General features: G+C 38.0%; 2 protein-coding genes across 2 annotated transcripts; both read right to left on the bottom strand.

Annotated features, from left to right (window-relative positions):
- Positions 1-1,243: 1,243 nt before the first annotated feature.
- LOC121427567 lies at positions 1,244-13,501 on the bottom strand. Its single transcript, XM_041624022.1, has 8 exons — positions 12,149-13,501; positions 9,021-9,228; positions 8,261-8,433; positions 5,413-5,954; positions 4,647-4,833; positions 3,156-3,356; positions 2,662-2,793; positions 1,244-2,225 (listed from the first exon to the last, which is right to left on the bottom strand). Exons 1-8 carry the CDS (start codon positions 12,603-12,605, stop codon positions 1,942-1,944), a joined length of 2,184 nt encoding a protein of 727 aa, XP_041479956.1. The 5' UTR covers positions 12,606-13,501; the 3' UTR covers positions 1,244-1,941.
- Positions 13,502-15,427: 1,926 nt separating this feature from the next.
- Positions 15,428-26,468, bottom strand: LOC121427566 (protein NRT1/ PTR FAMILY 1.2-like). The gene is made up of 8 exons (XM_041624021.1): positions 25,393-26,468; positions 23,984-24,191; positions 22,059-22,228; positions 19,350-19,876; positions 18,774-18,960; positions 18,043-18,243; positions 16,809-16,940; positions 15,428-16,300 (listed from the first exon to the last, which is right to left on the bottom strand). Exons 1-8 carry the CDS (start codon positions 25,880-25,882, stop codon positions 16,017-16,019), a joined length of 2,199 nt encoding a protein of 732 aa, XP_041479955.1. The 5' UTR covers positions 25,883-26,468; the 3' UTR covers positions 15,428-16,016.
- Between the last annotated feature and the right edge of the window lie 444 nt (positions 26,469-26,912).

Below are 26,912 nucleotides of genomic sequence, written 5' to 3' on the forward strand. Positions count from 1 at the left end.
TCATGAAAAAGAAGCATACTATTGTTCATGTAAAAGAATAACTCGAAGTGCGAGGAAATATATTTGGTAGTTTGGTGTATATTGACTTGAAAACGGGAGGTTTTAGTATAACAGGATTATATATCTCGGTAAACAGACAATGGGAGCACCAGGAACAATGAAGACATATACATGTATGCCCTGAGCCAATTATGTTTCATTTATATGAAAAAATGTTTCTTATGTAATGTAACATAACATAATTATGACATTATTCTTTCCCACTACGTTTCTCTTCCTTTCTCCCTCTTTTCCTCCTTTTTTTAGTCAGCCGATAGGGGGGGGGGGGCATGGGGGCACGTGCCCCATGCCCCCCCCCCCTGTAATTACGCCACTGACTATAATCCTAATCATAATTATTATCATTATTATTGATATTGTCATTATCCTTATTAGTCATGATTACATCATATTACCAATAAATAATATTAATTTTCATCATTTCTCTTTGTTACATAATTATGTGATGATAATTGCAATTGATGGCACTGCTAAGTACACTTACTGCTTCTGCTGCGGCTGACTGGTAGTATTTAGTGTCATTAGATGTACAGAACAATTGAAACATTTATAATTACTTTTATAAAACAAATGAAAGTACAAAATACAAAATGCCTTGAAAAAGCCTTGAAAATGCCTTGAAAATGCCTTGAAATTTCAAGGCTCAAAATCCTCAAGGCCAAGGCCAAGGCCCTCTCAAGGCCAAGGCTTGAATGTTCAAGGCCAAGGCTTTGAAAAAGTAGGCCTTAAGGCGCCTTAAGGCCAAGGCCGAGCATCAAGGCACTACAACACTGATCAGATGAATATCATTTAGGCTGGAGATGGAATTTCAAGGTGGACACATCTGGGCTTATATGTACCAGATTTGATTTTGATTTCATTGTTTACTTCTGCAATTACATCATTCGTATATAATACATTTTCCATAACATAACATAACATAGTATATTGAGAACTTTTTTGGCATGAATCATAACTAAATGTACTAAAATTATCATTACAAACAAAACTGATCTCATACCAAATCAGTTAACATTTACAATTTGCAGGAGAAGGATTGTCATCATAAGCAGATTGCTTGAAAAAAATGACAACCCCAGATTAAAACTCATTGATTAATATAATACATTAATACAGCAGAATCGATATACAGTACATTTCATGAAAAAAAGCAGTAATGTAATTTGAGCAATGAAGATGGAGATGATAAGGATGAAGATGATGGTGAAATGGTGAAGATGAAGGCGATGGAGAGGATGATGATGATGATGCTTTAATGATGTATATCATCTGGGCTTAATATTCGTTTTATGTAATGGGATTTTAAATTTTTATCATGCCAATTGTTAATATTGTGGTTCTTGATGATTTCGAGTAAAAGAACACGAATTAAAAAAAAGATCTATGAATAAATCCAGATTCAGATTCGCTTCAATGGATATCAATGCGTACGTTGCGGGGTTCAAAGAAGGTAGGAGCGAAAAAAGGAGGAGGGATGTATTTTCTGGCGGAGACGAACAACCAACGAAGGAACTTGCGTTATAGAGGTTGGATAGTGTATGACGTAATCGCTCCTCCCGTCCCGGCGGAGATTTCCCCATATTTTGGGACATATCTTTTACGAGAATAACGTAAGAATATTTTTTATTCGGTCACGAGTTTTCATGAACACTAAACATCTGGAGTTATTTGTAATCCTTCGAGTAGCTCATCAGCGTGGTGTACCATTCACAAGTCCAAGGTCGTGGGTTCAAAGCTCACTAATCACAAAAGATCACAAAATATGATTGGCGGAAAATTCTTTTTTTTTCTTGTTTATAAGGTCAGGGTGTTGGGCCTTTCCGAGGCTGTGGTCAACGATTGTTTCGGATGCGGGATGTTCTTGGAGTGTCGAAAACAATATTACACTGATGACGTCAGAGCTGTCACCGCTTGAGAAGATATCTTCTGAACTTCTGTTGGTGAAGTGGGTGTGTCAGCTGTCTTTGTTGCAGGGTTGGTCGAACAGCTGGTGGTGCTTCCACCGCCATAGGTCTCCTCGTCAGGACACAGGTATTGATCAACTTCTTCGTAACCTTTCTCCACCAACAAGTAGACGATCAGATTGGTCAAGCTGATAGCGGTCAAGACGAGGAAATAGTAATTCAGATGACCATCGTTGATCTCGCTTGGTAACCAAGGGTCAGCTAAAATAAGAACAATCATAAAAGAAAATTATTAAACGGCAACGTTTTGGATACAGTTTCTGCCCTGCAAACAATGACTCGTTTGGGTCTTGTGCTCATGCTTTCAGCTGGTCATAGGCGAGTTAACAAATTAAAAAACAGATATGATAGGTCTATACTACTTTTAATCGAAGTGTAATAGGTAATTGGTGAACTTTACAGTATTCTGTAAAGGCAGACCGTATTTTCGAAATTTACCATTTATTGTAGCCAACTATATAGCTTTGCCAATTACGGTGAGTCCTGTGGCATCGGAAGTCGATTCGACTGACTGGCAGTCGATTAATGTTTTTGGAAAAATGATAATTAACTTGACGTTAAGAACAGGTAGGTTGCAGTTGAATGTGTTATCATGGTTGGAATTGTAGATAGTTTACAATAGATTCTTTAATCTTACCTGCGGTGATAGTATTTATAAGAGGCACAAGCAGCATGGCTAAAAGTCGACCAATTGCTTCGTAGAAAAGGAAGATCCCGGTTGCTATTGCCTGCATCGTACAAGGGGACTGCCGAAATGCGAACTCTAAACCTTTCACAGTAAACGAGAAGGTGGGATATGATAGAATCAGAACGGGATCCCAATACCTACATACCATAGAGGGACTGGTAAAAAAGGAGTTCTAGACCTTTGACACAAGATAACGATTTTAAAGAAATCTGGACAGAACAACGAACACAGGTTTGAAAAAAATCTTCATCAGTCAAACACAACGATAGCTATTTCAGAATCTTGCAAATATTGGCAGCCATTTTGTGGTACATCGAGTCTAAAAGGGCATGGAGTATTTGCTTAAATATAATCAAATTGCATGATCTATTAAGTATAGCGTGTTAATCCATAGTCGTACGATTAGTCAGAGAGCCTCTGAAAGTTATCCGCAAGGCACTTACTTGTGATGAATACAAACACATCTGCTGCGCCCATTAAGACATACTGAGGAATGAGTGCACCGAGTGTGAGATCGGAAGCGACAATGGATTGGTTGTCGATCTCCTGGACAAAGGAATCGCCTCGGTCGATAAACAACTTCCGAGCCGTCTCAGCGATGGCGGCACAGAGAACGGACAGCGTCGCCAAGACGATGCCGAGTGCTAAAATAAAATAAATGAGCTCCATGATGACGACGGCCAATGGTGAATTCGGGGATGGCATTTGTGCGTGTGTGTGGATATCCCATGGTGGAAAGAAAGGACACAAAAACGAACTTCACATTTTGACCGAGGACACACAGCACACCGACGACATGCATGATAGGCGGACCCATTTCGGTCCCAATTTTTATGTTTATATACAGTTATTTACGATATAAGTCATGTAAGATGTCCTCGGTTGTATATTCAGATATCATTGTGAGTGTATGACACATTGATATTCCTACGAACATTCAAGACCTCGCTCAATATGCGCACAAGTTTACATGACATGTAAACTTGTGCGCATGTGTGTGTGTGTGTGTGTGTGGGGGGGGGGATTTTAGTTCCCTTATGTGTTAAGGTTAATTAGTTGTGAGAAAACAATTTTTAACGACTGATGGAGTCACCGATTAAAAACTATTAAATTGTAAATAAATTTCTTATGAATAAATGAATTATGAATTTATAATTAAACATAGAATAAGTATTCAATGTCTTACTTTTCATATTTCTAATTTGAAAAGACAACCGGAAGTGAATGATATATGTTTTTTTGTTTTAAATCATATTTATTTCTTCCTCATATCACATGTAAAAAAAATATATATATATAACATGACATCATTAAAACTTAATTGTTTCAAGTTAACACATTAACATTTTAACATGGTGAGAAAAGGAATATAATATATGAATTTCAAATGTAAACTTAAAATTAATCTGCTCACATTTCTTTAACAACTTATAATTACGAAGGGATAAATACAGAACAGAATCCGGGTACAACAGCAAAAATCTAAATTACGGAAATAAACTTATAATCTGTATATAAAACTCAAAATTCTCCATACTCTTCAATCAAACTGATTAATGAGGAAGTTATATTAATAAAAAAACATACACACAACTTAAAGCCAGACCCTTAGCTACACTTAACCCCCCTACCCCCATAAACTACAAATAAAGAATAATAATAATAATAATGGTAATAAAAACGTGAGCCTCGCCAAATTGTATTATCGATCCATCGCGCATACAGGATGAAATACTTGTGGCAGGATAGAAATAATGAGATTCCTAACAAATAATCCGAATTTAATGACACTTTGAGCAAACACGAACGATGAGACAAATAAAGAACTATCAAATATTTCATACGCGTGTGATTTGATTTTTCTAGCTTTACTGTTTTTTATTCTTTTTTTTTACTTATGTATTTTTTCTTTAAGAAAACAGAGAAATGCTTACCAATTCTGTTTGCAGCCGTTAGGGTTTTGAATCTGGTTTCAATGAAGGGATAGACGTAGACATTAACAAGTAGGGTGATGATGATGACAATCAGAGGTAACAGATCTCCGAGGAGAGTTGGACTTATATGCTGACCAAGAATTGACGCTTTCATCCTCATCGCCTGATCCACATAGGTTGTGGATAACTATTTTGAAGAAAAAAAACCCCCACAAAATCAAAATGAATTTCATTCAGTTAGCACGTTTTGGTGATTTTGTAGCGGCTTGCCTGACGGATGATCACTTTTGGTCGTGTGACACTTGTTCGGTAGACTAAAGCACCCACATATTTTTTGTTTGTTTAATACAGAGCCCTATAGTCCCGATTGCAGATCTTGTTCGACCATCAGTGGAGTGTTGCAAGTGATCCACAAACCAATCATAAGCGTAGCACGATAAGTTCCAATATCGATGGGCTACCTTTTGCAATCGGGAAAAAAATCAATGGATTTCTATAATAAAGAGTAATCTATCAATTGCAATTTCGGAATTTAACGATGAAAACAATCACAAACATATTTTATGACATTTAAGTTCGAATGGCTTTTCAAGGTGAGTTGAGGACATTCTCCAGGACAGGACAAAGTGTATCGCCAAACAGCAGAGGGTTTTCGAATAAAGTGGCCAAAAATGTCTCCAGCAACCTTCAAACTGTCTGACAAGATCGTTAACCTCTTTTTCTATAGGAATACATAATACATAATAGATCTACACTTATCACTCACCTGGTAATGTACCAAGCTATATGGTATTTGGCAGGAAAGAAGCAACATGGCGTAGCCCACCCATAAACAATGTCGCTCTGACTCGGAACAGCTTTTAATCGCTTCCGCTAGTTCAGAACTTCCGCTGCACGTTGGTGATGTTGCCGAACTGTTGGTAGCTGAGACACCCTTCGACGCATCCCCTGACGTGTCAGGTGCCGTAGATGACTTTGATGATGGTATGGTCGGTTGAGTAGGCCTACTTCCGTTGCTTGTTGCATTGGTTGAGGAATTACTCGAAGATGGACTGTCCGACACTGAGCCATAGCTGGTTGTTGCAGATTGCTTTGGCACTGCATTCGATGTGATCATATTGTTATTGTTAGTCAAGGTCGCATCTGGAAGACAGTCACAAAGAAGCAGCGCGCTTTCCTCATCACCAGAAGCATCAGAAGAGCTGAGGCTGGTGCAGCAACTGCAGGGACAATAACTGGCGCACGATAACAGCTTACTCTTCATTTCATTCATTGCACATGTAATAATGGATTTAATTGACTCCCCTTCTGTAAGTAGGAAAAATATGATAAATTGAAGAGGAATGTACCATTTCTTAGATCCAAAGGCCCTGCAAAAGTTTTGGCAACCTTTTCATAACCAAATATTAGCATGAGTTACTTATTATGTAGGCAAAGCATTATTCCATGTCTGAAAAAACGACAAATTGTCTAATGGATGCTTACAACAAAGAAAATGAAATTGTATCACTCATAGCATTCACATAGACTTATGACAAAAATTGTTTTGAATGAAATTCAGCAGTTTAGTACTATCGGTTAAGTTTTGAATCTCAAAGGTTTAAATAAATCTTCAAACAGCCGTTGGTGATGGTCAAATTCTACATGCTATATGAAATATTGGTAGAATGACATCTAAAGTAGATGGTAAAATGTTTCTACATGTTTAATCAGAATGTGAAGTAGATAGAGAGGGGGTGGATAAACTGATATATAGACAAATAGATGGATAGAAAGATAGATAGATGGATAGATGGATTAGTCTTTGGACTTTGAAACAGAGGGTCGTGGGTTCGAATCCCAGCCATGGCGTAATTTCCTTCGGCAAGAAATTTATCCACATTGTGCCGCACTCGACCCAGGTGAGGGGAATGGGTACCTGGTAGGATTTATTCCTTGAACGCTTTAGCGCCTATTAATATGGCGGCTCAGCTACAGCCGGGGTATTAATGATACCTAGTATCAAAGCTGAGTGTATGCACATAGTAATTGCGCTAAATAAATGGACATATTATTATTATCATTATTATAAGTTATTATGCTCATATGGCCACCATATTTTCCCAATCTCAATGCTGATCATTCTGATCATTGGTCTGGAGCTTATTTAAGTGCCAGCCGGATGACGAAATAAGAAGAAGAGAAAATGGGCTAATTAACGAAAAGACGAGTTTTTGGAACTCAGAGAGTAAACTTTCTTAAGAAAGAAGACAGAGTGACGAGTTGTTGAAACTTGGCAAGTGTCAGCTTGTTCTGGACAAGAAGACAAGATGACTAGTTGTTTGAATTTGGCATATCGACTTATTTGAGACTAGAAGACAAGATGACGAGTTGTAACTCCGCAAATCGACTTGCCAATGTTGCCAGGTTTCAACAACTGTCGTCTTGTTCCCGGGGGCCCGTTTCTCAACACCGTCATAAGTCTAAGTTCTTGACTAAATCGGAGATAGTGAGCTACTTGTCCGCTAACCGTTTCACGAAGCCCTCAATACCAAGATCGGGTACAACAACCTCACTAAATATTTATGACACCTCGGAACCTGTCATGACTTCTTTCTTAATGACGTAGTGGCATCACGTGGGTAGGCTATGACATGCAAAAGTGCCGAGAAATTTAAAAATTATAATCTTACGTAATCAATCATAGAGGTTGAAATTACATCCCAAAATAAGTGGGATAATGCATTCAATGATCATTGTAATACAAAGTAACTATGAAAACTGTTGGTACAACGCCACAAAACCATTCATTTTGAAATAGTAAAATAATTTAATCGATAGAAATTCTACCATGTCAGGCCATCCATAACTGGACTTGTATTTGTCGTTTTCAGACCCTATTGACATTTGGATAAATTCTAATCTTTAATTTATGCATAGAATTTGTCAAATCGTAAGATCAGTATCAAAGATTTATAAAAAAAAATGTTAAACTATATTTCGATGATGGTTGGAATCGTAAATATAATTATCATAATTTTACAAATAAAACCGTTATGGTTTACTTTCGTAAACTATTAAAATTGGATATCCCGGGGGTACCCATCTCAACGTCCACATGTGATTTTTTAAGTCATGAAATAAATTATTCATAATTCAATTTTTCAGCAATTGAATGCCCCAGTCTTCATGGTCTAAGTATGTATGATGCATAATTTACCTGTGCTATTATTTTTAAAAGATGTAATTCCCAATTCATCACAATATTTGCAATTTTGTCATAATTTTTCTTTTTGAAAATTATGCTATTTTGTGACTAAGGCTACGTCTCGTCTGCTCTTTTTACCGATAGTATCGATATCAAGGTATTTTAGTTAGGAAGCCTTTCGTGAAACAGGTTTAGTAAGATTGGAACTAACTCCGTGGTTTGTGGATAAAGATATGACTAACTTGTCCAGGTGTTGAGAAACGGGCCCCTGGTTCCTTACAACATAAACAAGTGAGCTTTCCGAGCTTATACAACTCCAACTTTCCGAGTTTATACAACTCGTCTTCTCGTCTCGTGATCTGGTCGACACTTATAAGCTCCCCTAGATGAGAGAATAACATCAACATGATTAAGAAATTCAACTCACTGTCAGGGGTGCTCTGACGAGTTTTTTCAAATTTCACAAACTTGAAGAATACCATGGTGAGAATTATGAAGCCGACAGTCGACAGATATCCACAGAAGAAAGAGACAGTGGTTTGCACAAAGGATATTCCCGTCAAAGCTAGAAGGGGCGCACACTGTATCGCTAGGTAAATGCTGTGAGAGAGTAGGAAGAAAAGAAAGAAAGCCGGCAGTTTGGTTAACTAAATATTCATTGACGGATAGTATAGTAGGTGGCATTCAAATGCGGAAGAATGGCGTATTTCACGGCAGGACGTTCGATATGGGACATTTCATGCATATCAGGCATGTCAGGGGGAAAATCAATAGGCCTGTGATACCTTTATGACACATGACAAAGATCATTGAAAGTGATCCAATATTCAAAGTGCCATCTACTTGGCGAGATACGTTATCTTGCAAAGTCAAATTAATGTCTTATTATGATTACATTACAATGTGTTATTTTGCCAAGTCCACTTATAAAAAGCTTAAGACGTTATGGTGAGGTACATAGTAGATAACGACAACGTAACTCGCCATGGCGGCATCTTACTATTCTCAGTCAACTTGGCAAATCAACGTATCTCGCACCCACAAATACAAGGTCAACAAGGAAATATAAAGCCTACCACCATCAGATACATGCCAGACGGCACCTTTAAGCTTCACTGAATATTGGTTTTTGAAAATGTTTAAAGTCTACATGATTGTGACGATTGACGAATGCTTTTATAACTTACTAATGGAAACAACTTTGGACGCTCTGACTTCCATAAGGTTCCACCTGTCTAGCCGCATACGGAGGTGACGTTACTTGGATGCCACAGACCCCTAATGCTGCCACGATCCGGGCGGTGTAGAAGAATATTCGACGAATAGAAACAGATATTCCATATGTAGGACCAATGACAGACCAGTTGAACGTCAATAAAGGTAAGATGCACGTCCCTGTGCAGAAAAAGAAACAACGTACTAAGTTAAAGGTACAGGGGCGATGTCTGTTTGGCAAGGCACAAAACAGAATTCTTTCCTCCTAAGAAAAAACATAAGGGCATGCTGGCTACCCGATCAAAATTAATCTGATAAATATTATCCATTTGCCAAAATATTATCTGCGTTATAGAAAGCGACTTTGAAAATGCAAGTCAAATCACAATGAAGTACTTGGATGTTTTTGTCGAAAGTTGGTGGACCTGGACAGCAGATCATCCGAAGATCTGCAACAGACGATTTTTTTTGTTGTTGTTTTGTTTGGACGAACAATTTTTATTGCAAATATGTCGTTGTCTCGCATGTCTAGAGTCACGAGACGACCAACTTTCAACAAAAAAGCCTTTCGGCTCTCCATTGTGATTTGACTTGCATTGTCAAAGGAACAGGTGCGTTGAAGTTAGCGACCGCATCGTCATTGCGAAAACTCTCTAGTTACAGTTTGATGACAAGAGGAAGCAAAGGAATTGCGGACACCCAAAGAAATGATATTCACACTTTGTAAAACGTGTGTTTCAAATGAGTGCCAGAGTGCGGTAGTTAATAAAATTGCATATACCAGTAAGTTTAACATTTTACCTACTTGTCCATGGTGTTGTACCAAGAAATAAAATGTTACGATCGTAATCCAAACCACAGAATCACGTAAGAATATGACTTGAGGTTGATACTTTCGAAAATCTAGATTATTACACATGATACAGGGGTATACATGTAGATCATTGGAAGGATCGAGGGGCGGCAGCGAAAAAATATTACAAACATGCATAAGCATCAGAACCTCTTAGGTCCGAAATAAAAAGAATAGATAGAAAGATGGAATTACAGGTGCCTGTTGCATAGAACTTTTTACCTGAGAAAACTAAGGTTGTTTTTACCGGAGTTTTTAACATGTGTTAAAGTCAATGGCAGAAATCAGACTAACCTGAGTTTTTAGTTTTTACTAGAGTTTTCTCAGGTAAAATTTTTTATGCAACAGGCCCCAGGTTGAGGATGAGAAAACGAAGATATAAAAGGTCGACATGGTAAAAACAATGACAGGAAAGTATAGAGCAGGGGCATCGTATCATGTTTCAGATGGGGGGGGGGGGGGGTTCGGTGCCCTATGCGTGTTGAAATATTAAACAGAAAATTGACAATTTTTTATGTTTTATATTGATTTAATGCCCAGATGTTTTTATAATGCTTTTGAATGTATTCTAAAACATATTTTAAATTGCATATTGTGACATTCTAGGTCGTAAAGGTTATTTGAATCAAATCGATATCACTGCCCCCCTCTCAGTAAATCCATCTGGAGTCTTGTTCTTTGTATATAAAAAATAGAGGGAATTCTGGATTTAGCTCCTTTTGGAACAAAACCCTACTATGTCAATTTTTGCCAGTTTAGACATGTTTGATATTGATAATTGAACACGAAACACATAAATATGGCTAGCAGAGTACATTTTACATGTTTTCTGATGTTTATCAAATGAAAATTACAAAAAGAAAAAAAATGATATTTTGTCATCTTTTCTATGGACGGTGACTTTTCGATATCTAATTTGGAAAAAAACTCAAATTTACAATCAATTCTTACCAACCTTTCCATTTTTTTCCAAATGCGATATGTTGATTTGATTCCCTCGTCTAAGATACATATATTTGTATCAAAAAATAAAGTTTGGTCAAAAGTGGATTTAGCTCCTTTGGAATCAAGCTCTTTATGTGTTATTGTTATATACAAAATTTAATTATTTTGCCTTGTATCTTTCTTCTATTTCCTTATGTCTTTTCATCCCAACCTTTCTTCCTCTTATTACTCCTTATCTTTCATATCACGTCTCTTCTTTTAAACCCAGTGCGACCCGGCAACCAGTTTTATTCATAAATGTTACGTCTGTCGCATATATTTTGTCTTTTCGTATGGGCCTTCTCGCTGTCGGGGTGAACTTGTACTTTGAACATATTTAATACGTTTAGAGCCAAGTTTAAGTTTCGTTGCATACCAACTTGACTCCATTTAACTTTGCAAATATTCTTACTACATTACCCTGTGAATTATTAAAAATACAACACTTAAAAATATGGATTTTTTCACTTAATATTTCCCCCCTTAGTTGCCTGTTTTGTCATGTCTGTTGTTCTTTCTTTTATGTTGCCATGTGTTAAATCAATGATAAACCCCTCAAAAAAGTTTGGCAACCTGACTTTGATCGACAATCCTTCATTGGTTTTAGTAATTATTATAATTCGATTGATACCAATGAATAGATAATTTAATGTTCTTTAAAACGATACCCTACACGATATGATTATGGTTCGCATGAAGGTGCAGTGCCTTGAAATGTGGGGCAAGGTCAAAATTAAAAAGTTGCAAAATGACACAATATTGAAAGTCTCTGTTTTTTTTCCGTGGTGATAAGTATGTTTCTCAACGGTTTCTTTTGTCTTCATGCACCTTAACATCAACATTAACATGGAGATCTGTGAGATAACATAGCCATGCATGTTTGTTTGTTATTTTCAAAGAGAATTAAATTATCTTTCATATGATATCAAATATGCATTGTGTACAATTGGGAGTTGGGAGAAATTAATGGCCAAACTCGGATTTCCAAACTTTTTTGGGGGAGTTCATATTCCTTGATGAATTTTATTTCAAATCCGTGACTTACATTATCCCACTTTTTCTTCGTTATTATCTCTGATGATGTTTGTAAAGTTGAATGGACTTATACCTTTATCGTGAACTGATTTAACTTTTTTGTGTGTATTAACTTTAATCAGTTTTTATGTGAAACAATGTAGGAGCACTCGTAATTCATCCTTTGGCTGTAAGAAATATTTTGAATTATCAATAAGGACCATTATTATAGAGCAAAATGTAACCTACCAATGAAGCAGATTCGTCCGTATATTTTTAGCGCTTCTGAGTAACCCCCGAACCAATCCGTGAAGCACCCCGTCAAGAGGTAGAACCCGGCTTCGACCCCAGTGATGATCAGGTTGGTTTTCTCAATTTCGTCGCTGTCATAGTGCAAGAACTGCTCCCCGAAAATGGAGAGGTTGGTTACGATCGCGCAGGCAACGAGTGTCGCTGCGAAGTCCCCGAAGATGATGCAGGCGATATCCATCATGGCATTCTTAGGGATGGACGTCCCGTCACCTGACGTCGCGTTCCCTTCCAGCATGCCTTCGATGCCGCCGACGACGTCAGAGCAAGAAGATGGTACATCCTGTCCTATGCCGGATAGTTCATCATCCATGCCACTTTCAACACTACCCTCGACATCACCGATCTTGGTCTCGACCGTCGATTGGATCGAACCAAATACAGAACTGAAATCCATATCTCTGAAGAATTGGACGGATTTTTTTTAGACAATAATTATTTCGTGTTATTCACCGAAAGCGAACAGTTTGTCTCGAGTTTGTTTTCAAAGTATAACGTAACTCTTGTGTGAAACTGGCAAGTGCATGACTGACGCTGTCTTCTCCCATTTCTATTGCATATTAAGAGTAGCGGGAATAAAGCCCTCTCAATGCCTGTATAGCATATACAAACCGTGTTTGATATTTAGGTCCCAAAGACTTGTTTTGTTTAAGTGACGAACAAAATGTTGGCTTGAAATTATACTCCAAATTCCTCTCCATTCAAAGTATTCTTGATCTGCCGCTTGAATCAGCTTTTCATGAATAAATAAAATTTTCGATGTGAACCGGCATTGCAAATCAGGCTGAATGCAGAAATACCTAACGTCATCACTGTTTTACAGAATGCATCACCGTGGCCTGTAGGTTCGTTTACTTCATCAAAGTGTTGTCGCTTTTCCTGAATAATTTATCACTCTTCTCCAAAGTCATTCAAGATGAGAAAGAAAATCACAGTTAGAAAAAAACCCACTATAGTAATGGGACTCGTCAAAATGATCAAACATTGCAATGCCATTCGTACAAGGTAACGCGGAGTTGGTCTTTATCATAATCAAACCTTGTGTAACGAATACCACTCCTTTTCACTCTTCATTCATGAATTCCGTTGACATCGCAGTGAGTCCTCTATGATATGTTACTCCATCTGTTCATACAAAATAATTTTCTAGTATTCTTCCACAGACTTGCGATGGCGCAGAGTTTTTGGCTTTGAGCTCAAAGGATTTCAAAATTTCAAATGAATGTTAAATAATTCAAGCACGTTCAGTTGCTTGCATCAAGAAGGCATGTGTAACACCACAGGCCACTCCTTCAAGTTGTGTGTAAGAACGTACCAGATAATATTACAGGATGGACCATGGTTACAGGCAGAAGTGTTCAGTCTACCCATGGACACGGTCTACCCTTGCAGTCATACAACTACCAGCATATCACATTTTCACGATAATTGCATAACAAATTTCGATGTAATGTTATATGTTATCCCTGCCAGGTACTGTATATCGACCATAATTACTACCACGAGGATTTAAACGTAAAGATCGTAAGCCAACTTTTATTGAAGGACATTGAAAAATTTAATATCTCTTAAAAAAAAGTGCCAACGGAAGAAAAAACCGAAAATGAATAGAAAAAAAAACGAAAATGAATCACTGTTATAGTCGTCGCGAAATGGTTTGGCGTCACATGGGCTTTCCTTTGCCGAAGTCCAACTTACGAAAGTGACTGGCGCGTATAAGCTGGAGATATTGAAGTGCGCCATCATATTCAAATACTACTACTACTACCACCACCACCACTACTACTACTACTACTACTACTACTACTACTACTACTACTACTACTACTACTACTACTACTACTACTACTACTTCTTCTTCTACCACTACTACTACTACTACTACTACTGCTACTGCTACTACTACTACTACTACTACTACTACTACTACTACTACTACCACTACTACTACCACTACTACTACTACTACTACTACTACTACTACTACTCTTTTTTTGGAGATGTGTGCGCACGCGTCGAGGCCTTGTAATGTTTTCTCGCCTGACTGGACGTGTAGAACCTATAACCACGGAGCTAGTATAGTTCCTGAGTACTTGGACAAGCCATTTTTACAGTTAATTCTCGAAAAGATTCCCCAAAATAGCCGAAACTGATTACAGATCTGGGGTATCGACGGTCCTAACATTACCCATTTACTATTGGATACTCCTTTAGCATCGCCTTGGGGGCCGATGCATGGAGAATAGTTGCATTTCAATGATACTCCAAAAATGAAGCACAACCTGACATTAAACCAATCAAAAGCTTGATTTTTTCTGAGTTGGTTTTAAACGCAACAACTCTATATTCCGCAACCTCAATCTTAGGGGAGAGAAATCAGTGGCGTCTTAGATGCACGCAATTATTATGTGTATGTGTGACGGTGCCCGCTGGTGTGTATGCACACTACCCAGTGCATGGGTGCTCCTGTTCCAAACAAAAAGTTGGAATTTGTAAAAAGAGAAAAATCAAACTAGCATATTGCTGAAAATTTCATAAAAATCGGATGTAAAAAAGGAAAGTTGTGACATTTTAAAGTTTCGCTGAATTTTACGAAAGAGTTATCCTCGTCAGTAAGCAAATGAGGGGACTGATGACATCACTCACTCACTTTTTCTTTTGTATTTCATGGTAAAATAGATATGAAATATTTTTTCCTCAATGTCATGTGAAATACATGTATATTCCTCCCTGAACTTGTGGAACTACCATTGTTATAAATCTATGAAAATTGAATATTGTATAATTCAAACAATAAAAATCAAAAGAAGTATTTAGGGACATAATCGACTCTCTCATCTGCATATCACAGAGTTGTGCATATTAATGTTTTGTGGAAAATAAGCGAAAATGTCATAACTTACTTATTTTATATCCGATTTCGATAAATTTGATTTTTCTCTGTAGATTCAAGTCAGTATTTTTGGGGATAATAACCTTTAAACTCTTTAATGGTGTGAATTATTCGCATACTGATGCTATTCATCATGTTCACGTGAGATTCGAAGAGAGTAATGATGTAGTCAGATCGACAAACCTTAAAAAACAGGCGTCGACATAATCAAACAATAACTTTGATAGTTACATTCCGCATGGGATATTTCCGCAGGGATTTGCGCTATGATACGGTGACATGAAAGTTACAGTAAACAGTACAACCAAGAATACAAACTCGTCATAGGCAGTTGGTAGATACAGTTTATTTCCAATCGATTTCAATTCAAAACTGCTCTTACCGTCATTGTTTCAAAACTTTAAAACTCTAATTCCATTATTTTATACAACACTGGCACAATAGTCATGATAATAACAATAATGTAGCATCTACATGTATACAACGCTTAGTTCAACTTTTTTATACATTATATAAATCTATTGCAATTATCAACTTGGATGAGTGACCTTCAAAACCAATAACCTTTCTTCAATTATCTACACATGTAGCTTAATGCAGCTTAAAGATAACGAACTCTTGCTAAAGGAAACTTAGCTCCAAGTCAGGCAGGTCAGAATGTCACTTTCATGAAGATGCCACGGAAGATGAAGTAGAATATCCTCTCTCAATAAAACGGAAATGAAAGTTGTAGGTCGGATAAGCGGTGAATGATGACTTCAATCCACTCCGCAAGGAACATGCAAAGGAAAGTAGTTGTTGATCCAGCAAGACCTGCACAATGTATGACATCTGGCCCCTCAGACGTGCCCGATGATGTCGTTAAAGAAACAACAGATTTTTTGTAAAAATATTTTCTGAGTTTAAAGGAAACAATTATACAGAGGATGTCGTCGCTGTCACCTGTTTAGCGGGTGTCTTTGGGAGGCCTTTTGAGGGTGGTTTACCAGCAGCTGGCTGTGTGGCAGGGGTTGCCGATTGGCTGGTGCTGTCTCCACCGCCGTAAGTTTCCTCGTCAGGACACAGGTACTGATCAACTTCTTCATAACCTTTCTCCATTAACAAGTAGGTGATTAGATTGGTCAAGCTGATGGCGGTCAAGACGAGAAAATAGTAATTCAAATGACCATTGTTGATATCACTTGGAACCCAAGGGTCACCTAAAACGAGAAGTAATTATAAGGAAAGAATTAAGAAAATTAAAACAGCGACGATTTTGGATAAAACTAATTGATTAAATATCAGCCACACTGTGACGATGCTTCCTCAAATGATAGCAGTCGAGTTGACAAAACTAAAGAAACTAATTTTGTTTTCTGTGAATACGTAAGGTATCTGGGGGTGTGGATAGGGCTATGGGTGTCATTTTTAGTGGCACAAAAATGGGAAGAAGTCGCAGGGTAAAAACAACCGTGACAAGTAGAAGAACAGGTGAACAAGCCACTGCATTCAGCTGCCGTGCCAGAAGTTGGGAGGGGCAATTTTAGCACTCATCCTAGATACGCCACTATTGAAATGAAGAATCGTCAGCCTAAGTCCTCAGTCTTGGAATTTACCATTCATTGATTTGGAGAGTAGCATTGATTTTATCGGGGCGTAAGTCTCGGGGGGTAATTATTATTAATGTTGATTTCTGAAAACTCAGGTTGAAATTCTCTGGAATCATACCTGCGGTCATTTTGTTGATAAGAGAGACAAGTAGAACGGCCATGATACGACCAACGGCTTCGTAGCATAGAAAGATCCCGGTGGCTATCGCCTGCATAGTACAGGGGGACTGTCGAAATGCGAACTCCAGGCCTTTAAAAGCAAAGGTGGATTATGACAAATAATTAGAACAGAAGTCTGTTGAGCAAAGCGTCTAGGTTAAATTTGTGCTGTAGCTTACAAGAAACCAAGTGAGAAGAAAATTAAACTATAAAATCTCATAAAATAATGTTTGCTCTGTATTGGTAATTTAAAGGCAATATTAAAACCAAACGTATCTTAAGTTACGTTTCCCTTCTGTTGCTGCCTTTTTTCAATTAGTTCTCTTTGTAAAGTATGCAAGAAGACTTTAAAACAGAGGAGGCAACGTACAGGAGAATTATGGTTAAAGATGTGGTTAGTCTTTAGACATGTTAAGAACTGAAATTAAATTCACAATTTTTTTTCAAAAAGAGGAGGCAACGAATAGGATTCAAGTTTTTCAGTTTGTGGTAAGTCCTCAGACATCTTTAAAGGATTAATATGTTCACAAAATAAGTTTTAAAAGCCCGAATGTAAGGTCACGGGAATTGATAGACGAGCAACTAGGTTTAGCGTATTTAGAGAAAGTGAAATATTAATAATAGCTCATATGGTGGGGAGCAACTCATTCTTATGAAGAATATCGAACTCTTTCAAAGATATTAACAAATTATGGATTTATCATTACCCACCTTTTACCTTTTTATTTCCACAATATCTCATTTATTTTAAATTTCCTTCTAACCAACTCATCATTCCTCAAGAAAAGACGATTAAACTTCATATTACTATCCGTACCAACATTCAACAATTCAAAAGATACAGACTTGGATGTGATTAAGACCTGATAAATAAGTGTGGACGATCATTATTTTCCACCCTCCAACGGTTAGGTTTTTTCTACAACGTGTAACAAACACAACTCCTTTATTGGTATCCCACTGGATCAAGTGCATTAATAGCAGGTGGCAAATTTTTTATGCATGTTTTAGCAGACCAATGAAATAATCCACCCAAAGATGGACAATTATAATAGTACGATAAGAGCGGAATATCTGGCTGGTTAGGGTTTAAAACTAGATTTTTATGAAGAAGAAAATACCAAAGAGTAGATGATGGACTACCTATGAATTAGAAGCCTCCGAAGCCCGAATGATATCCGCAAGGAACTTACTTGTGATGAATACGAACACATCGGCTGCGCCCATTAGGACGTACTGAGGAATGAGTGCATCGAGTGTGAGATCGGAAGCGACAATGGTTTGGTTGTTGATCTCCTGGACGAAGGAATCGCCTCGGTCGATAAACAACATCCGAGCCGTCTCAGCGATGGCAGCACAGAGAACGGACAGCGTCGCCAAGACAATGCCGAGTGCTAAAATCAAGAACATTTTAGTCATTAAATTGTCAGTGATATCACCAATGGCATGCGAGGGGTTTAAGTGTATGTGTTTGTTTGTGGGGGCTTTCTTTCGCCTCCCGATCAAAATAAAAATCATTTCATTTGCCTCTTGCTGATTAAGTAGTCGTGCACTGTTAAAAACCACCCTGATCTTACAAAAAAAGGCGAAGATTTTGCAGGAAGCAATAACAGAATCTTCTGTAAATTTATAAAACAGGAATTTTTCTGCAATTTAACAGAACATGTCTGTTTAAAAGGGGGAAAGGGTGTTTAAAGGAAACTTCCATACACCAAATACCAATTTCCTGTAAGATTACGCAATCTTGTAAGGTTACAGGTGTTCTTGAGACTCTGCTGCATGAACTTCTTTTATTTGAAGGATATATTTTCTGACAGTGTGGGCTACGAGGTTCCTTTATCTTCTTCTACCTCATGTAGGCTTTTCATCTTTTATAATCTTTTCAGAACTACTAAAAGGAGATGTAAAAAAAGGCATGCCTTACCGATTCTGTTCGCCAATGTCAGTGTCTTGAATCTTGTATGGATGAATGAATAAATGTACACGTTAACTAGTGGGGTAATTACTATGCCGACCAGAGGCAGGCATTCTTGAAGGAGGGATGGGCTGATACTTTTCCCAAGAATTGACGGCTTCATCCGCATCGCCTGACTCACATAGGTCGTTGAAATCTGGAGAACATAACGAGAATGACAATCGTTATATAAATGTGTTTTAATAACTTCATAATGGCTTTCTCAACAGTGACCGAGTTGTGACGGTTCGGAAGAAACTGACTTATATAGTTGCCTCAACCTCTATCTTTTCTCTTATTAATCATTACTTAAGCAGTCTGCCGATGGCTCCTATATCCTGAATGTATATCTTGTGGCGCGCAAAAGGTCAGATGGCATCCACCCTTCTGCATCTAAACCTTAGATTCTTTATACTGAGAGGCAGTTAGATAAGTAGGCCTATAGTCATGTTAGTAGTATTATTTGCAATGTTTCGCTTTTTGTCTAAGTTTCTTATTTTCCAATTTTTTCAAAGGGGTGGGCGGGGTGGAACATCGAACACTCACCTGATGACGCATCATACTGTATGGAACCTGGCACGACAGAAGTAACATTGCGTAGCCTACCCACAAACAATGGCGGACTGATTCATAGAGGCTTTCATTCGAGCTAGATAGGTCGATGCTTCCGTAAGTGCTTGTCGAAAGGGAATTGTTCTTCGCAATTCTCGACGGGACTGGTGATGTAGATGACGTTGATGTTGCTTTGGTCGGTTGAGGAGCGCTTCCGTTTCCTGTTGTCGTACTGCTTGAAATGCTTGGAGATGTTTTGTTCGGCAATGACATTTTCCTTGGCTGATCACTTTCCTTAAGCTGGTTTGATGTCGTCTTCAGTAAAGTCACATCGTCGCTATTGGTCAAGGACTTTATCGGTGAGACTTCGCAAAGAAGTTGCATACTTTCCTCATCGTAAGACAATTTGGAAGAAGTAGGGTTAGAGCAACAACTGCAATGGCAGTAGGTGCAGCACGATGAAAGAATACCCTTTATTTCATCGGTTGCACTCGTCACAATTGAACCAGCTGCCTTTCCTTCTGTTCATCAGAAAAGAAAAACAAAGAAGAAAAAGCTAGAGGAGAACACAACATAACGCAATCCGAATTACTATTCTTTATCATAGCACCAATGCATTAAAGATCGTCACAATCTGTTATCACGGCTGATCCGGCTGCTCCTCTTGCAACTACTATTACTTCTACTTCTACTTCTACTTCTACACTGTTAAAAAACCCGTGATTTTACAGAAAATAAACAGAAGATTTTGCAGAAAGCAATAACAGAATCATTCTCTAAATTCATAAAACAGGAATTTTTCTGCAATTTAACATAACAGGTCTGTTAAAAAAAGGGGAAAAGGGTGTTTTATTCAAGGAAATTTGTAAGATTCCATACACCAAATACCAAATTCCTGTAAGATTACGCAATTCAATAAGATTACAGATGATCTCGAGACTCTGCTGCAGGAACTTCTTTTATTTTAAGGATAAATTTTATAACAGTGTACTACTATTACTACTACTACTATTACTACTACTACTACTACTACTACTACTACTACTACTACTACTACTACTACTACTACAACAACTTTAAAGGACTACCACTATTATTATTTCTACTACTACTACTACTACTACTACTACTAATTTTAGTGGCGTATCGAGCCAAACATTCTGAAGGGGTCAGATAAATGGTATATCGAGCAAAATTTATGAAAAGTTGCGAGGAAATATGATTGAAAATCTAACACTTATTCTAGAAATGGTAACTACGGAAGTTCCTTTGCCCAAATTGGGAATATGCAGTATATCAATCAATGACTTTGGAACTATTTTTTGACTGGCGGAAGAATTAGGGCTATTTTACTGTTTCACTTGATGAATTCGATCCCGTCATAGTTATCTTCGTAAATGGCTATTTATTTTTAAAATAAGCTGGTTACGATTCCCATTTATGGTTAGATATGGAATGTCATACACTGTAAAAAATAAAGTGCTAATTTGGCACTTACAGTGCTTGTATAGTGTCTGCACGACGAGTGCTGATTTTCTAGCTTAAATTTGAACTCGAAAATCGGCACTCGTGGTGCAGTCACTATGCAAGCACTGTAAGTGCTCAAGGAGCACTTCATTTTTAAGAGTGTATATATATATATATCTTATCCAATGGTAGTAGACATTCGACCCTCTAATTTCACGTTTATCTTTTATAAATTTGCTAAAAGTGCCATTTTTACACATAAGTCTAATAGGAGAATGTTTTACGCGTGTGGCGCCTGCTGCTGCTGATACTGCTGGTACTTGTATTCTACACTGCGGTTGCTAATAGCTCTTACTACTAATAGCGATAGGGAGATAATATTTCTAAGCTTCAGACACCAATTCTTATCTTAAATCAGAGTCAAATTAATTATTCATTATACCAAGATCCCAAACGACATTGCTTACGTTCACATGAATAGTAATGGACAAACATGAAACAACATTACCATAGTCATTACCATTTGGAAAAGGTGATGAAATCTAAAGTAGATGGTAACGTATTCTAATAGCAGGAACGTGGGGTTGGAGAGGGGGCGGGGTGGAGATGGGGAGATGGGTAGGTAGATATATAGACATATGGATAGACAGATCGATAATGCGGGTGTGTGTGAGAGACGATGTGTATGTGTGTGCGTGTGGAGCGTTGTGGCCCAGTGGATAAGTCTTCTGACTTTGAAACAGAGGGTCGTGGGTTCGAATCCCAGCCACGGCGTAATTTCCTTCAGCAAGAAATTTATCCACACTGTGCTGCACTCGACCCAGGTGAGGTGAATGGGTACCCGGCAGGATTAATTCCTTGAATGCATGAGCGCTGAGAGGCAGCTCGAGCTAAAGCCGGGGTAATAATAATAATAAAAAAAAAACGCGCCTCGGAATAGAATATTTCTAGATAGATGGCGCTATATAAATGCCTATTATTATTATTATTATTATTATGTGCACCCGCCCAGTCTGAACCCACGCGAGGTATGCCGGCTTGTAAAATTGATTCAACCTTGGTATACATGCAGTCGGTCTTATTTCAAATCTACCATCTACCACCATGACACTACCCACTTTATCTGCTATCGATTGGTCCAGTTAGTATTACCCCGATTCATTTTAGGATAATTCTGTAGAAATGCGGAAATACTGACACAGACTCGACTAAGAAGATTTCAGAGGTTTAACTTACTGTCTGGTGTGCTCTGACGAAACTCCGATTTGACGTACTTAAAGAATATCATTTTGAGGACGATGAAAGCAACTGTAGCCATGTATCCGCAGAAGAAAGATACAGTAAGTTGAATAAAGGAAAGGCCAGTCAAAGCTAGAAGGGGTGCGCACTGTATCGCTATGTAAATGCTGGAAAGACAAAGACGACACCGAGGAGAGATTGAAACAATTCGTAAGTCACACAAATAATGCAAGTAAGTGCGTGCATGCGGGGCCAAATAATTAACGATGTGCGAGAAGAGCCAATGGATATACCGCACTGGGTCCTGTGGACCTCGGTTTGGCGAGTCGAGCACAGAGTTCATTATTTAGATCCTCTATCCACAAGAATGGGTGTATTGCTTGTTTTATACAACCCCCTCCTCCCCCATGTTACTGAGTTGCTCCGAATGCTGTATTTGATCTAAATTCTAGATAATTCCAGACCTCGCATTATCCTGCACTCTGACGTCAGAGTGCAGGATAGTACATTAGGTATGACGTTAGAGTACAAGATAGTGCAAATTCGCTGAATATGTGATCCGATTTGGACCATTCAGATTACAGTACATTCTTGGGAGTTGTATAAAAAACACTTTTAACAGAGTTGAAAATTTAACCCGTACACCTTCTGGATAACCTACTTTCCCTAACAAGGAGTGCTATGAGTGGGTTTTTCATCTCGCCTTCAGAAGGTCTGCATCGTAGAGGCCTATTGTTGTATCGCATACATGTATCCCGGATGCGTTCAAAAACTGAACAACGGAGAATCACTTAAAAGACATTTAAAAACATACTTATTTTCGTTGTCATGGTTCGAGTGTAATTGTAATATTGGAGAGAAATTTGCATTTTGTAAAGCGCATAGAGAAGTCTTAATTGATTATGCGATATATAAGCACCAATTATTATTATTATCATCATCAATTAGAATTGACAAATGAATTGTTTTATTGGTCATATCAAATATTCAAAGAAAGGGTATTCCCTCTAAAAGGGGGGCATAATAAGGGAATAATTTTTAGGGGGCACGACATGGCGTATAGGATAATACCTAAAGGGTCACGTGGGAGCGAAACGAGCCAGCATAAAAAATAATTCCTTATAAAAAAATTCATTTTGTGATAGTGTACATGTAGTTACATTATATATATATTTATTACATTATATAAATATGTTTACATTTATAAAAGATTGATTTATACTCACATCCTTATTTATGTTTATTATGTAATATGTAATAATGGAGGTGCCGTGGCCGAGTGGTCTAAGGCGCCTGGCTATACATGGAAAGTCTGAGGTTCGATCCCCGGCCCCGGCACCTATGCCCGTGAGCAAGGCATTTAATCTACAATGCTCTTTTATCCTGCTTTCACACAAATGTAAATGCTATATGCATTATTGGTAACTAGGTGTGCACTTGTTTAAAAAATTAAAAAATATGTGATATGACCACATTGATTATATTGTGAAATATTTTGTATATTGTAATTGTAAATATTTTTGCATTGTGTTTTTGAACGCAGAAATAAATGCAAACAAACAAAAACGCATAGATTCACCCAAGTGTTTTAAATTCCTGCCCCGCAAGAGCAGTCAAAAATCTGTAGTCAGGATAGATTAGAGTGATCAAGTAATATGAACCCAGATAAAATACTTAATAGTAATTTTGAATTTGAATTGATTGTTTTATATTATTTCTATATATTTTTCAACATACTATACAAATTAGTTAAAAACAAAAGTCAACGAAAATAATAAGCTTACAATTGCAATCGGGTAATGTCAATACAAAAAAACACAATACAAATAATGTCCCGATCTAGGCTTTACATTTTTTCATTTAGCCTACAGGTCTGTGATTTCTTTTTTTTTGTATGTGTGTGGAATGGTTCAAAAACTTACTGGTGAAAGCAACTTTGGACACTGTTAGTGCCATACTTCTCGATCTGACGCGCCGCAAACGGAGGCGAAGTCGCCTGAATGCCGCACACGCCCAATCCTGCGACAATGCGGGCCGTGTAGAAGAATATACGACGAATAGGAACAGATATGCCATAGGAAGGACCAATGACAGACCAGTTGAACGTCAATAAAGGTAAGATGCAGGCTCCTGTATGGTAGAAATAAAGGAAAATGAACGAATGTAACCATGCATAGTCGGCGAAGCGGGGGGATGGGGGGACAAATCCCCCCCCCAAAAAAAAAATGTTAGTTGGGGGGATGGTCCCCCCTAAATTTTTAGTTGATAACCTTTTTTTTTTTTTTGTTGGTTATCATCAGGTTGACCCCCCCCCCCCTAATTTTTGTGGCTTCCGCCGCCAATGCAACCATGACCATGATGGTAACGCCAAAATTTAGTACTACTCTTATTTTTCATTCATTCCTTTTTTTGGGGGGGGGGTTCGCTTAAAAAAATGTTTCGACTAAACGGTCCACCATTGAAGTAGGATGGATCGACTATATCGGAAATCATATGAGGACGTAGAAATCCCCATGGTTTTCAAATGCTCGACATATTGCTATTTTGGGGATTTGCTTTTACAAGGGGGTGGGGTCCATGCGATTTTGATGAATTATAAGAACATAATAGTAAAAATAGTTTGTAGAAAATATATACAGAATAATTATGTACAATGTAAAGGAGTGTTGAGATATAAAGATCAAAATAAAGTCAAAATACCCGCATAATTTGCAGCTACCTGCCTTTCCTGTGAAGCAATATAATAGATTAGGTGGAGGAAAGCTTAACACTAAAATCCACGTCCGATTTTGATGAAATCTTCAGTCTTCGTTTGTCTCACTTTGCTCTATATGTTGTAGTACATAATTTTCAGACTGGATTCTGGAATTCCCCTTTAAATATACAAACAACCCGGTTATCATAGCTCGTAAAGTTGTGCATTATGGCGGACAAATGACATACATCAGACCCTTAATAATTTTTACCTAAGGCTATGATATTTCTGTTGCAATAAATATTGTATTCTTTGTAATCTGAACGTGTTCTAGGTTACTGTTCCTTTCTGGAAGATGCACTTTTTAACAATAATTAGTCAAAGTTTACCGATGTGATGTTCCTCATTTTCACGGTGAAACAGTTCCATCATGATGTCTTAGTTAGTATGCAAAGTGTGAAATAATCGTGTCTTTCTCATTATCCCTTTGTATTTCTTTACAATTAAATCAAATTTGAGTCTATTTTCTCCACCTGAATGTAAAGATAGAATTGGTTATCAATTTAATAATATAAAGTGAACATCGCTGAAACGTATTTTGTTAAATGGAGATGTTTTATTTTTAACATAACCTACCTATGAAGCAGATTTGTCCGTATATTTTTATCGCTTCTGAGTAACCTCCGAACCAATCCGTGAAGCACCCCGTCAAGAGGTACAACCCGGCTTCGACGCCGGTGACGATCAGGTTCGTTTTCTCGATCTCGCCGTCGTCGTAAAGCAAGAATTCCTTCCCGAAAGTGAAGATGTTGGTTATGAATGCGCACGCGACGAACGTCGCCGCGAAATCGCCGAAGATGATGCAGGCGGTGTTCATCATGACTTCTTTCGGGATGACAGTCCCGTCTTCCGTGGTCATATTCCCGTCCAGTAGGTCTTCGAAGCTGCCGACGACGTCCGACACCGCATGTGATGGGTCGACTGTGGGTACAGATAACCCTGTGTTCTGCTCGATGTCTGATCCAGCGTCGCCATCGTCGCTTTCAACGTTGCCCTCGACATCATTGAGCTTGCTTTCCATCGAAGGCGGGAGGGTTGATTCGAGGGAATCAAGAAAAGCGGCCATTGCTTTACAGAACTAAGCCCGTTTTTACAAGAATTGATACTGTAGAAACTCTGTCAAATGTTTTGTAGGTTTGTCTTTCTTTTAGAAACTGATTAATCAGTATGAATTATATCTCGAATCACAGAATAAAATGAATCGGTGGAAGTCACCAATTCATAGCTCGCTTTTGTCGAATGTTCGGATGAGATAAAGTATGACAATATGACCCAAGAATTGCTGATATCTCAAGCTCCCACATATTCTTCTGTATCCATCTTCTTATTAGCAAGGTATTTCCTGAATTATTGACAACAGCCAGCACAGACCCGACAGAGACACTGAAGAGATATTGGTCCAAATTTATTAAACACCATAGCGTCATTCTTTTAGAAGTACGTATACATGACGTCCTTCGATCCTGCCAAGCTACATTACTCTTTACTAATCAGTCCCAATTCTCTAAAATTGCTTCAACCTTCTCTTCCATCCACAATCATTTCACTTTCAGCACCCGGATTATAAATGAAAATGGTCAAAACAATGGTAAGAAAATACCCTTTGATCGTTGACCCCCCTCTCAAGCTCCTTGAAGCGTACCTGACATCGTAAACCTACTTTTCGATTTCCAGGTGTTAACACCCATGCGGGTGAGATTACCAGCAAAATGTAGCTGGTAGTGAAAACGTACGAATTGTTATGTGTAAATCTTAATTAACCTATATATAATACCGCTCTCACCATAACGAATCTTAATTGCATGTACATGTATATACCATCAAATACTGTACACCTTAATAAAAAGTCATTGTACTGTGCCAGGTGGTCCTCTCTGACAAGGCTACAGTCACACCAACGAAACCGGCTCCAAACCGACCGATGTTACGTTATTGGTAATAGTTTAATAGGTTTGATCGGTGTGGAGTTGATTTCATCGGTCTGACTGTGGCATGAAGGCAAGAGAGATTGAAAAGAAGAGAGACACCGATGACCATGGCCCGGTTTTTTTTGTTCTGCTCCAGTTTCACAAGCAATGATTTATGAAAAGGCAACG

This window comes from Lytechinus variegatus, chromosome 14 (genome assembly GCF_018143015.1).
Source record: "Lytechinus variegatus isolate NC3 chromosome 14, Lvar_3.0, whole genome shotgun sequence".
In the NCBI taxonomy this organism is placed as follows: Eukaryota; Metazoa; Echinodermata; class Echinoidea; order Temnopleuroida; family Toxopneustidae; genus Lytechinus; species Lytechinus variegatus.